The sequence below is a fragment of the Phascolarctos cinereus genome, unplaced genomic scaffold (assembly GCF_003287225.1).
Source record: "Phascolarctos cinereus isolate Bilbo 61053 unplaced genomic scaffold, phaCin_HiC Scaffold_4;HRSCAF=312, whole genome shotgun sequence".
NCBI classification, from domain to species: domain Eukaryota; kingdom Metazoa; phylum Chordata; class Mammalia; order Diprotodontia; family Phascolarctidae; genus Phascolarctos; species Phascolarctos cinereus.
The window spans coordinates 695,736,680-695,749,255 of NW_027555847.1; the positions used below are offsets into that span (position 1 = coordinate 695,736,680).

At 38.8% G+C, this 12,576-nt stretch overlaps 1 protein-coding gene across 3 annotated transcripts in view; it reads left to right on the forward strand.

The window, feature by feature from the left end:
- Positions 1 to 12,576, forward strand: part of SBNO1 (strawberry notch homolog 1) — a 67,276-nt gene that overhangs the window by 18,520 nt on the left and 36,180 nt on the right. For 2 of the 3 annotated variants that reach the window (XM_020970315.2, XM_020970314.2), the window contains exons 2-4: positions 10,175 to 10,309; positions 10,982 to 11,086; positions 12,152 to 12,464. In XM_020970315.2, coding sequence (XP_020825974.1) covers positions 10,175 to 10,309; positions 10,982 to 11,086; positions 12,152 to 12,464 — 553 coding nt within the window. The remainder of the gene's footprint in view (positions 1 to 10,174; positions 10,310 to 10,981; positions 11,087 to 12,151; positions 12,465 to 12,576) is intronic. The other variant, XM_078154262.1, reaches the window with a different exon arrangement.

Below are 12,576 nucleotides of genomic sequence, written 5' to 3' on the forward strand. Positions count from 1 at the left end.
TCCCGGGGCCGGAGCCTCCTTCCTGTCTCTTAGTCGTGACTGTCAGAAAGGGGGAGCCTCGGCACGTGGGGAGAGGCTTGCTGGGTAGGGGGCATCCCTTCTTTCTTCTCCCCTCCCCCCAACCCTGAGGGTCCAGGTGTGGGGAGCAGCTGCGCCGGCCGCTGAGGCCGGGGCGCCGGGGGCATGTGGACGGGGATGTGCCGCTCTCCGCGAGCCCTGAAACTTCCCCAAATCGATGGGCTGCTGGGGTGGGGGGAGTGGCTTCGGGTGCGTCTGAAGGGCCCGGACTCGCGGGTGTCCGGGAACCCTGGTGATTGTTTTTCTTCTGACCCCGGCGTGCAGCTCCTCCCCCTTGCATCCCTGCTTTGTGCTTCTCTTGGGGAAATGCTTGCGGACACCCAACTAGCTTTAGCTTCTCTTCTGGAGAAGTTCCATGTTAGGGAAGAACCTTTTTTTTTTTAAACGTGGGAGCCTTTTATTTTGGAATGCGCTTATTAAAAAGAGAATTTGTTAGAATGAAAGGGAAAGAAAACAGGGTCAAAGGAAGCAAGGTTTTTGGCCGTTGAATTCCGCAGCCAATTGTAACTGCACCCGGAAGTTTGTGCTGAACACGTGTTGATGGGGGAAGGTTAGAAGACTAGCCCCATTGACCTTTAGAAGTTGAATATTAGCAACTTCTTTCTGTAGCAGAAGTGTTTAAAAATTCTCGGGGCCCGAACAGATTTAGTATTGAACATGGAGTTCGCAGAAGAGCGAGCCTGGAGGGTCCAGAAAGCTCGGTGTCTAGTACTGAAAACAGACCAGTCTAGGTCTAAGTATAAGTAATTCTACAACACTCTTTAGGCACAGACCTGAGCAGAAGGGCTTATAGATGCTTTTCTTCATTTGTCAGAGATGTTCAAATTGGGTTTCTCAAAGGTCAAACTATCGTTATTGTTGTATGGGCAGTAAATATTTGTTGAAGTTTCTGTTGGGAAACGTATAATTTGTTTTTCTTTTGGAAGAATATGCAAAACCGGAAGATTTCTCTCCATAGTTTTGGTTTTTGCCCAATAGCTCTTTGAGAAAAGGTCTACTTTCCACAACCCTAATGGAACAAAAGCAAGGAAAGGAAATTCCCACCGGTTTAGTTATTTAAGTATGTGATCAGGAGAGGTTCACTTGGAAGCTATACTTGTAGGTGGTGTCGCGTTAACAAGTATTTAACAGCTTGCCGTGTACCAGGAACTGTGTAAACCCCAGGGGTACAAAGAAAGGCAAAAACAAAACAAAAGTCCTAGATCTCAAGGAACTCGCCGTCTAACAGGTTAGACAATTTACAAACAAGATATGTATGCCGCATGAATTGGAGATCATCCGCAAACGGAAGGCACTAGAATTAAGGGGGAATGAAGAGGTTTCTCTCCAAGAAGGTAGGATTTTATCTGGTACTTAAAGGAAGTCAGGAGATAAAGAGGAGTAGGTAAAGAGTTCCAGGTGGGAAATCAGTGAAAATGCCTGAAGTGGAGAAGGAAGTTTTTTTAATTCAAGGGAGCAATAAGGAGGCCAGTAGATTGTAAGGTAGAAAGGGACCAACTTCTGAGGGGCTTTAGACAGAGGATATTTACCTGTTTAAGGACTTGATGCTGATTTTTTTTTAACTGAAAGAACTGTTCAGACCTAAAATGATTCCTTGCAAGTAAACTGCAGTTAGAGAAGTCCTTTTCTCTTAAGACTCCTTTGTTCCTCCATTATGACTTTCTTACTAATGATACAAAAATTATTGCTCAAGTTGATATCTCTGTGTGAAGAAGGAAAATAATTGAAAGAACTAACATGAGTTTCTAAACCACAGCTCTCTGGATTAATTTTTTGGGGAAGAGGTTTTGCTTCCCCTAAATGAGTACACACTTTTTTTGGGGGGGGGATTTGATTTCTTTGCTACTGCTTATACTTAGAACAACTTAAAAAGTAATGATCATACATATGCAACTTAAGTTAGATCCCTTAAAGCCTTTACTTAGATATTGGTTGAGTGCAATTAATTCTGTAAACATCCCTATTTTGGTTCCAGGAGTGCTGTTTGGGTTTCTTTGTTTTTGGAGAAATATGGGTTTTCATGTAGGAAGAAAAAAAGTGGGGTTAACACTATTGAAAGAATGTGAACACTTATTAGATTATTTTTGTGTGTCAGATTTTCATTCCTTTATCAGTGTAATTTCTTGGTTAGTGAGCCAATGGAATTTGAATGTGTGATCAAGAAAGATATGTGCCATGGATTCCCAATATATTACTAATATACTTCAAATCTTGTTTAGTTCCTGTTACCTTTTTGTAGGGTAATTGGTGTTTGGGCTGTTTGGTAATTTTTTTCCCCATTAATAATTATAATACTTAAAATTCTGGAACTGTACATACATGAATTCACTTTCATGTAAGTTTTGGCAAAGGCACACATTTCAAATGTGGGAACCATTTATAATACATATATTCCTTTGAGGTAGTTAAAACTAACAGAGGATTGCTGAGGGTGCCATTTTAGGAAAGGGATAGGTAAATACTTTTATCTATTCACTTTCTTCTGCCTTTGAAGAGCTGCCTGGCACACAGTAGGTGTAACTAAATCATACGAATATAAAATGATATGCTGATATAATTCACCGTATCTGTGCAGATCAAGATTATAAACAATACAGCGTAAGAAAACATAACTGTTCTTTTAAAGTTTTTAAGTGCATGGTATTGTTGGTTATAAATGTTTTTTCTTGGGTGCTTAAGTGATAAGAAGATTCCTTCATATTTAAGGATTTCTGCATCAGTTCCTTGGGCCCTAATGATTAATGACAAACTAGATACATCATTGAAACTCACTTGATTAATCATTTTAGACATTAAGTGAATGATTACATTTTATAGAATGTAGATTAAAGTTTATTTTGGGTTACCAGCAGGTGGTATACATTTCAATTTGTAGTCTGGAAAATTAAATTTCATCAATAACATGGGAGGGAGAAGATTAAAAATCTTAATTTTTGGTCTCATGATATTTTCAGTCATCACAAGACAGATAATAGGGGCAAGATAAGCTTGCCTAATAGGCACTATGCCTGTCTAGAAATACAAAAATATGGTGGGTCACTGCAAAGAGAACCTTCACCTTGTTTTTTTTTCAACACATTTCAGTGTAGATGATAATAATAACTACTATTTATACAGCTCTTAAGGGTTTTCAAAGCACTTTACCTATGTTTTCTCATTTTAAAAGAATAGTAATTTTATTCTTCTTATATAAGGATGGTTTTCCATTTTCAGTTGTGATTAGCTAGGTAATCCATGCAGAGGGTGGTTCTTCCTTCCTTGCTTCTTTCCTTCCTTTCTTTTCTTTTCTTTGCTTGCTGTGCTGTTGCAGAGCAGTATTGTTAGTTTGTTTCTAATGAGAGGCTTCAGTACTCAGTATAGAGAGCAAACCCAGCTCTGCCGTGCTCAGGGACTTGATCAGGTGGTGGCCGTCAGAGTTCTTGATTTCTTTTTTTCCTTTTGTCCTTTTTTTTAAGGTTTCTTTTACTGCTTTATTTGTTTACTGAAAGAAACAAAGATAGGGAGAGAGGCAATACTAAATCGCTCAGTTTTTTCTCCTTGTTCATTTGTTGGTCGTAGATATTCATAGGGAAGAGACTGAAATTAGTGACTAAAATAAGCAAGGTGGTTGTATTCATTGTGGACAGTAAATCATGGCCTGTTTCCTGTTAAACATAGGTAATTGAAAATTTGTCATTAACTGGTCAGTTGGTCAAATTTGGTCAATAATCCTCAAATTATTTAAAAACTTGTGAAAGATTGTTAGTGATGTCTCATGTATTTGGTATTTTGATTGTTGGTTTGAATTATCGCATCAGTGTAAAGAGATGTCTTAAAAATTATTTTGAAACAAATGCTTTAGTGTATAGTATTTGCAGACTGAGAAGTTAGGGAGATTTTGTGCTAGTGGGTTTTATTTTTTGCCAGGTTGTTTGATGCTAAAAGCAACTAAAAACATGGTACTCAAAAAGGCCTATTCCCTTTACTAACATCATTTTGCCTCTTTCCCATTGTCATATTTCCCTGTCTGAACCTCAGTGAGACCCAGAATTTATAAATGCTATGTGTTTTGTAGCAAAATAATGGAGACCTATGAAATTCAGACAGATCACTTTCTGAAATTCTTGTTGTTTTGGGAATCATTCTTGGTGAATCTGCCAGGCGGTTTTGTACTTTTTAAGTTTTTCAAGAATATCAATAGTCAGAATCTTAAAAGACTTGAGTTTATTATATTGTATTGGTTTCTATATATAAGATTATATAATTACTTCTAAACACAAAAGACATTCATGGTAAAAATGTAAGTTTCGGGGTTAGGAATTGCGAGCCGCACTAAAAGCCAAACCATTTTGGTCACCTTTTTATAGAGTGTTTACCATCATGAAATATAAAAATCCATGTATCCCTTTGCATGCACCCTGTGACAATTCTCTTTCATTTGCACATATATTACACATATGTTGAGTGATAGGTTGTCTGGCTTCTATTCAGAAACTTTTTATTCTCAATTTGGAAGAAATAGATTCTAAGTTGTACCTGTTTTATGCATTAGGACAGGTAGGGAAAGGTGAATGACTAGTATTGGAATTGTAGACTGCTAGCCTTTTTTCTTCGAGCCTTCTCTTAACTGTATCCTATTCTGATAAGTTTATTTGTAAAAGAATAAGTAAGAAGTAACAACTTAAGAAAGACTGGACCTTTGAATAAACAAGAAACAAAATTTTGTTGCTTCATTAAACATTAATGTCATCTTAGGAAAACGTCACTTGCTGCATCTTTAAAGTATTGGGGTTATGTTTTTAAGGTTCCCATTGGACTATAGATTTTGACATGGTTTCTGAGAAGTAGGCAGGAGTGTGGGTGTGGTGAGTCTGGGGTTAAGTGACTTGCCCAGGGTCACACCGATAGTAAGTGTTGAGTGCCTGAGTCTGGTTTTGAACTCAGGTCCCCCTGACTCCAAGGCCAGAGCTCTATTCTAGCCACCTAGCTGCCCCTAGTAATATATTTCTATTAGTTCAGTGTCAAGTATTTAATTTGATGGTTTGGTAGCAGCGACTTCCCACCCAGGAGCTGGACTGTGAGGGTTCCTGCCTCCTCTGACCTGACAGTTTGTATTCTTATGCAGTTAGCATGATTTGTATTATACATTGTTTATATGGATAGTTTGTATCTCTTTTTTCACCTTGATTATTTGTTACCAAATATATAAACAGCTTAAGTAGAAAGCAAAGTTGAAAGGAATTTTTAGAAGGGAAAGAATGCCTAGATTTCGTTGTGTGTGTATAGAAAATGAAGAATTCATGTAATATTTCTTGGCATTTGAGGATCTTAATGAACTCAGTGGCTGTCAAAGAGTAGAGTTTGAGAACCATCTATAATTTTTGAGCTCATCTTACTCAGATAAATCAATTTAGGTTCTAGTTGATGTGGGTACTCCTCCAGTGATGATAGTAACCCCATCCATGCTTGTCTCTTGGTACAGTAATAGGTATAAAATACAATGTCCATACTTTTGTTTCTGCCAAATATCTAGTTGCTAATACCTAATTTTTAAAAAAAACAGCTATAATATTATCAATGCGTTTCTGTTAAATGTTAGTTTTTTGAGACAGGTGGCATAGTGAGTAGTTGGTGGTCCATGGTGGTCCCCTAGGCCAAGGCCTTGATGAAGTAGTTTGTATATTGGACAAGTTGTTTGAACTATCTCTGGCTTAATTCTCCAGGAAACCCAAATGTGAAGATGTGTCAATTATGATCAAATTTTCTTTGTATTAGAGGGAAATAAAAGAACTTGAATGGATCTTGCTGTCCAACAATCATCATATTTTTCTCCCACTTTTTTTTTTAAATTCAAAATAGGTGGTCTCTTCCTGTAGCCTATTTGCTTACCACTCCCTTCAGTTTTGTGTTTTCTCATCACTCCAGTGAAACCATCTAAAAGGTTTCTAACATTTCATGGACAGATTCTGATTTTCTTCCTTTTCCATCTTCACAAGACTGCCAAAGAGGAAAGGGGAGGATTTCCATGACACAAAAAAGGATAAGAGCCTCTGAACTAGATGATCTCTTTGGTGCCAGTTCAGATTATGGTTCTATGAGGTACAGTATAACACAAACAGATTTGTTCCTTTGGATTATATACACAAATTCCATTAAGCTATACATAATGTACCTGTTGCGTTTTCACTTCTGTAGAAGTAGTTAATATCTTTGCGTGACAATTTTCATTAAGACACGAGATCTTCCTATACAGATTTATCCATCTATTCCAGAGTGAACAGTTAGCAAGCTACTGGCATTCTCCATCCAGTCCCTTTTTTTCTAGTCTTTCTTTTTCCTGTCACTCACCTACACTTCTGGTAAGGTGTGACTACTCTTTATTCACATCTTTTCTCCCCACTCCCAGACCTATATTTGGCAAAAAAAAAGCTGCCACTTTTCTCACAGGGGAATTATAGATAGAGATTGTATAAATGGAGACTTTGCAGATTATTTCTCTGCATGCTTGTGAAACTGTAAGATGTTATGTGGTCCAAAAGAGTGGTGCATATTCAACATACAAAATCATATGTAGATTCACACTATACATCCCGCCTTTGAATTAAAATGTGTTTTTGTAGTTGAAAAGACAAATAGATAACTTGTATGCTTTGCCCTTGACCAAGAAAATGATGTATGAGAAATGTTCTTTGAAACTGTTCCAGTTCTCTTGGAATCCCAGAGATGTCACTATGTTCTTGCCCTTTCCTTGGTCAGATTGACCACTCTTGTGCTTGCCTATTGAGTCATTCCTTCCTCTATTTGACAATGAAGTATTTCTCAGGTTTGAACATTTTGTTTTGGTTTGGTTTTTTTGGCTAGGCAGTGGGGTTAAGTGACTTGCCCAGAGTCACACAGCTAGTGTTATGTGTCTGAGGTCGGATTTGAACTCAGGTCCTCCTGATTCCAGGGCCAGTCCTCTATCCACTGCGCCACCTAGGTGCCCCCTGAACATTTTGCAAAACACCTCCATCAAGCTAGCTGTAACCAATATGTGATCTGATAAGGAATGGTAGGTAACACTTTTTGTTGGAAAAACCAAACTGATTAAGACAGAAAACTTAAACTTAAAAGAAAGACAACTAAATAACTGCTGACTACTTTGTAACAGTAGTGCCCATTGAGTTTATATATAAGTTTCTCATTCAGGCCTCCCAAAATAGCTCTCTGAGGTAAGTATTGTAGGTATCTTTTCTGTTTTACAGATGAGTAAACTGAGGTTTAGAGATTAGCACAGAACTGATCAGTGTCAAAAGCGGGATTCAAAGCTGGATCCCTTCGGACAAGTTCAGGACACACAGCAAGCTGCCTCCCTCTGTGTGGATTCCCATCTCCTTTCATTCAATAAGTATTTGCTGAGTGTCAGTCATTCTGATGTAGTGGAAAGAGCACTCGATCCAGAAGACCTGTGCTGTCACTTGTCATCTGTGTAGCCTTGGGGGCAGGTCACCCTCTCTGGACCAGTTTCCTCTTCTGTAAATGAGAGCGGATTGGACTGAGTCTAAAGCTCCTTCCAGATAAGTTGTGAGCCTTTGACCGACATGACCTACCCATAACCTTATGATACGTTGGAAACAAAATTACTCAGAGGTTGTAGACCAGAAAAATAATTTTAAGTTATAGAAATGCTTCTTGGAGGAAGGGTAAATTAAACCATTTCTTAAAATAACAAGCATGGATTGGTAGAGGATGAAGAAAACATTCAAGGTAAAAGCTTGTGTTCCATGTGGACGTTGGCAAGGAGAAGAGATATATTGCAGTGCAGTGGATTTGTAGGATGAAAACAAGTCTACAACAGTTAAGAGGGTCAAGGTGAAGGGCTTTTGTCTTGGTTGATGAGTTTACATCTGAGAGGCAAAAGGGACAGTGGGTTTTTGAGACCTGTATTCTTCTGGTCTCACTCTATTGGCTACAAATCTGGATGCCATTGTCTCTAAGGCATTATTATTAGATAAGAGTTAGGTTGAATTTAGGTTTTGTTGTTAAGTCTTTTTCTTTTCCAGTTGTGTTAGACTCCTTGTGACCCCATTGAGGATTTTTGGCCAAAGATACTGGAATGGTTTGCCATTTCCTTCACCAGTTCATTTTTACGGATGAGGAAACTGAGGCCAACAGGGTTAAGCGAGTTGCCCAGGGTTTACACAGCTGGTTTCAGTGTCTGAGGCCAGACTTGAACTCAGGAAGGCGAGTGAGTCTTCTTGATTTCCAGGCCTGGCATTCCATTCCCTGTGCCACTTAGCTGCCCCCATGAATTTAGGTAATTATTAAGTAGTAGAAAAGAAGATATAAATAGGATGAAGCTTAGTACCAAGAATGACTTCCAAAAAACTCATGACTGGAAGGAGAAGTAGGCTTGGTTATGTATCGAAAGCAAGTTTTGGGGAAATAGGAGCTGTCCTACCTTCCTTGCCCGTTGGAGGAACTCCTTGGGCAAGCTTCCCAAAGACTAGAAGCCTAGAATTGAAGGACATGCTAAATTACAGTTAGAGACTAGTGAAAAATGTACTTATGCCCCAGGCTAAGATTCTAGATCCAGCCAATGTGCATCTGAACAAAAATCCCCTTGTGCCATGACAATGATCTTATGTGTCAGGCACTGTTCCGGGCTCTAGGGGTACCAAACCTTGCTTCTAGTCTTATCAGGGGAGGCAATGTACTTACATAAATATATAAAATAAATAGAGGATTGGGAGATCAAGGAAGACACAAGCTGCTGGGTTGGATCAGGAAAGGCCTGCTATAGATGATTGTGTTTAAGTTTTGAGAGAGTCCCAAGGATTCTCAGAGGTGGAGTGCATTCTTCTTTCTTCCCATTTATCTATACTGTTCTTTTGGATCCTTCCTATCTCTTTCTTTTCTTTAGCGGCCAGTGCGTAGTTCAACCTTTGAGACCCAGGTAATTCTCATGCTTTATTTTACGCATCTTCTTTAATGGCTTTAGCTACCATCTCTCGATCTCTCCCTCCCTCTCTTCCTTCCTTCCTCTAGGCAGTGGGGTTAAGTGACTTGCCCAGGGTCACACAGCTAGTAAGTGTCAAGTGTCTGAGGCCAGATTTGAACTCAGGGTCTCCTGACTCCAGGGTCAGTGCCCTATCTAGTGCTCCACCTACCTGCCCCTCGATCTCTATTTCTCTGTCCTAAGGAATATGACTGTCATAACCGAAAATTATAAACTACATAATCCTTGGCCCCTACACAGTAAGCCTTTTATGATTTTCCTGTATCTACTGTTAAGTTGTATGCTTCTGAACTATAGATTGCAGCCTATACAAGGTAGAGAAGATGGTTTGGGATATCCAGTGTCATGTGTGAAGAATAGCAAGAAGGCTTGTTTGATCAACATAACTGACCAGTGGGTCACCTAGTGTTGTTGGCCTGATAACCTCTACTGAAAGGGAAACCACATTCTACTTTTAAACAGTTCTAATTTTTTGGAAATTTTCCTTATAGTAAGCCTAAATTTGCCTCTTCACGTTGTCTTCCTGTTGTTTCTTGTTCTGCTCTCTGGGGCCAAGCAGATCAAGTCTTAATTCTTCTCCTTGACAGATATTTTAGTATGATTACCTGTGGCAGTATAACTGGGTAGTTCTGGGCCTACTAGTGGGATATGTGGATCAAGAAGCCCGGTGGCCACGCCTGGGTCTGAGATGGCAGGAAGCGGGACTAGGATGGAGGGAGAACATCGAGTTCTGATGGTTCTCAATGAAATTTGTACAGTGGAGAGAGGTCCTGACACTTGACTTCTCTCATCCTCTCCCCCAAATTGTGTATGTGTGGTTTTTTGTTTTTTAGGGACCCTTATCGCTGTTGCTTAATGATAGGGAACTCCTAGACCTATTTGTTTGTCCTTTCTCCCTCCTGGGCCCACAGACATCTTTATCTGACCACTCAGTACCACAGCCAGGTCTGTTCCTTTTTGTCTCCCCAGCATGTGCAGTATTCCGTAGTATGTTGTAAAGGTCATCAACTTTGATTCCTGTAGAAATACATCTTCAAAAAAAAAATCTTATGTCAAAGAGAATAGTAAAATATAACATCAAAGTGACATGTTAATGGTTTTCAATGTTTCATTCAAAAGATGGTGGAGCCCGGACAAGACTTGTTGCTTGCTGCTTTGAGTGAAAGTGGAATTAGTCCAAATGATCTTTTTGATATTGATAGTGGAGACCCAGGCCTTGCAACTCCAACAACACCCACTCCACCTGTTCAGCAGGTAAGAAAATTCTCCAAAACCTCATGAATTTTGTTTGTTAATGCTTCCTTTCCTTAATTTAAGGCATGATTTTGGTGATTTACATGCAGAAAATATGTACAGATTCAGAACTTTAAAGTTTTAAACTGCATATGACTTTACTTCTGAGTATCCTCATTCTTGCTAGAACTCTCCTAATATTTGTTTTTTTTACTACATGTTACTACATATTAAGAGTAAGAGAAATTGTTTAGATTTTAATAATATCCACATAATGGATAGTTGATCCCTATAGCATCTTTGTGTATGTACTATTTTTTAGGAAATTAGATTTGTGATTGATTTGTACATCTTCTCTATAAGCAAAACAAGACTATAAAATTGATATTCAGAGCAGCTAGTTAGGAAGATTTTATACTGCTAGTTCATTGTGTTGATCTAAGATCTCATTGGAGATCCCAGCTGCATTGAAATAAAAGGTTTTATTGTAAGGTAGCGAATTTATATTTCCTTTGTGATGTGTTTATATTGAAGGACTTTGTTTTCAGTTTAAATATAAGGTATTTTAATTTTGGAAAATTATAAGTAATCTCAAGAATACCAAAACTTGCTTGCACTCATTCTTTCTCTATCTTTTGTCTACTGCACACACACTTTCTCCTCTCTCTTCTTTCTTTCTGTCTCTCTCTCCAGTCAGTGCCACTTAGTGCATTAGAACTAGGCTTGGACACTGAGGCAACAATTCCTGTTAAGCAAGAACCAGAGACTGTGTCTACTCCAGCACTATTAAATGTTAGGGTAAGAATGCTTTAGAATTGTGTATGGTAGTGCCAGGGTGTAGGGTTCCAGAAAGAAAGGGGGCCTGGTAGTAAATTCAGTTGGATTGGATCCTTCTTGTCTTTTCAAGTGTCACGTCCCCTCACAGAAACACAGCATTTGTCTAAAACCTCAGTGAGGTCTCCAAAGCTATGCTTATAAGTGTCTGTCATATCTATGGTTCCATTCAGAAATCTCATTTCTTGGGGCAATGCCCACGTTAAGACAGTGCATGAAGAGAAACTGCCTATATTATTTAAACTTGAAGCACTCTTGAGTTTGTTTTAAACTTCCTCTGTCACACCCTAAAAACTCTCAGAGTGTGCATTAACCAAAAGCAGGAGGTATATTCGTTAGACTGGAAGGGTGGAAGTTATGGATGTTCCGATAAATGAAAATACAGAATTTTCATTTTGTCATGGTAAATCATTGAGGAACCTTCCTGTCATTTTGTTGTAAAAGAGGTGGTCATGGAGAAAAAGTTGTTGCTATCATTACTTGCATGAAAGTGCCCATTGAAACCTAAACATGAGAGATAGTCGGGTTGTAAAATCTTAACCCTTATCCATAACTCCATTCATTGTCTCCTTCTCAAAATCCCATGACCACGTGGTTCATAAGAAGCTCAGATGTAGTAGCAATTTTATTGCAAATGAGATACATTATTTGCCAGACTAATTCACATTCTTGGGATGTATAGTTTTGTTTTCAATTTCCCAGGTTCTACATACCAAATGGTTACATATAGAAGCGAATTCAGTGTTGGAATAGCATTTTAGAGCTTTAAGGGACCCTGATGGGGGGGGGTTGGTAGTTTGTTCAGTCCCAATTTACTTTATATATAGCTGAGGCAAATTGAGGGCTAGGGAAATTAAGGAAAGCCAGCCAGAAGTTGTCAGGGACCTGGCAGTTAAAACAGTCTGCAGTATTTGAAATCATTTGATAACATTTATCTTAGAGACATATTAAACTAAATTCTGCTTCTCATTAAACTAAGTTCTGCTTCTAGAGTCCCTGATGTTGTCAATATTGTTTTTTTTTTCATAGCCACAACCACCATCTACTACAACTTTTGTGCTGAATCAAATAAATCAGCTTCCAACTTTGGGAACCACAATTGTGATGACTAAAACCACACCAGTAACAACTACAAGGCAAACCATAACTTTAACAAAAATTATCCAGACTAGCACAAATACACGGCCTTCGGTTTCAGCACCAGCAGTCCGTAACGCCTTGACCACCACACCTTCAAAGGACCAGATCCAGCTGAAAGATCTGCTGAAAAATAATAGTCTTAATGAGCTCATGAAACTGAAGCCGCCTGCTAACATTGCTCAGCCAGTGGCAACGGCAGCCAGTGAGTCTTCTCGTATTCACTGACACCTTTTTGATTTCTTTGGGAGAGAGAGAAATTAAGGATGTCTTTTTTTTTTTAAGTCAAATATTAAGAGAATTGGGCATGGGCAAAA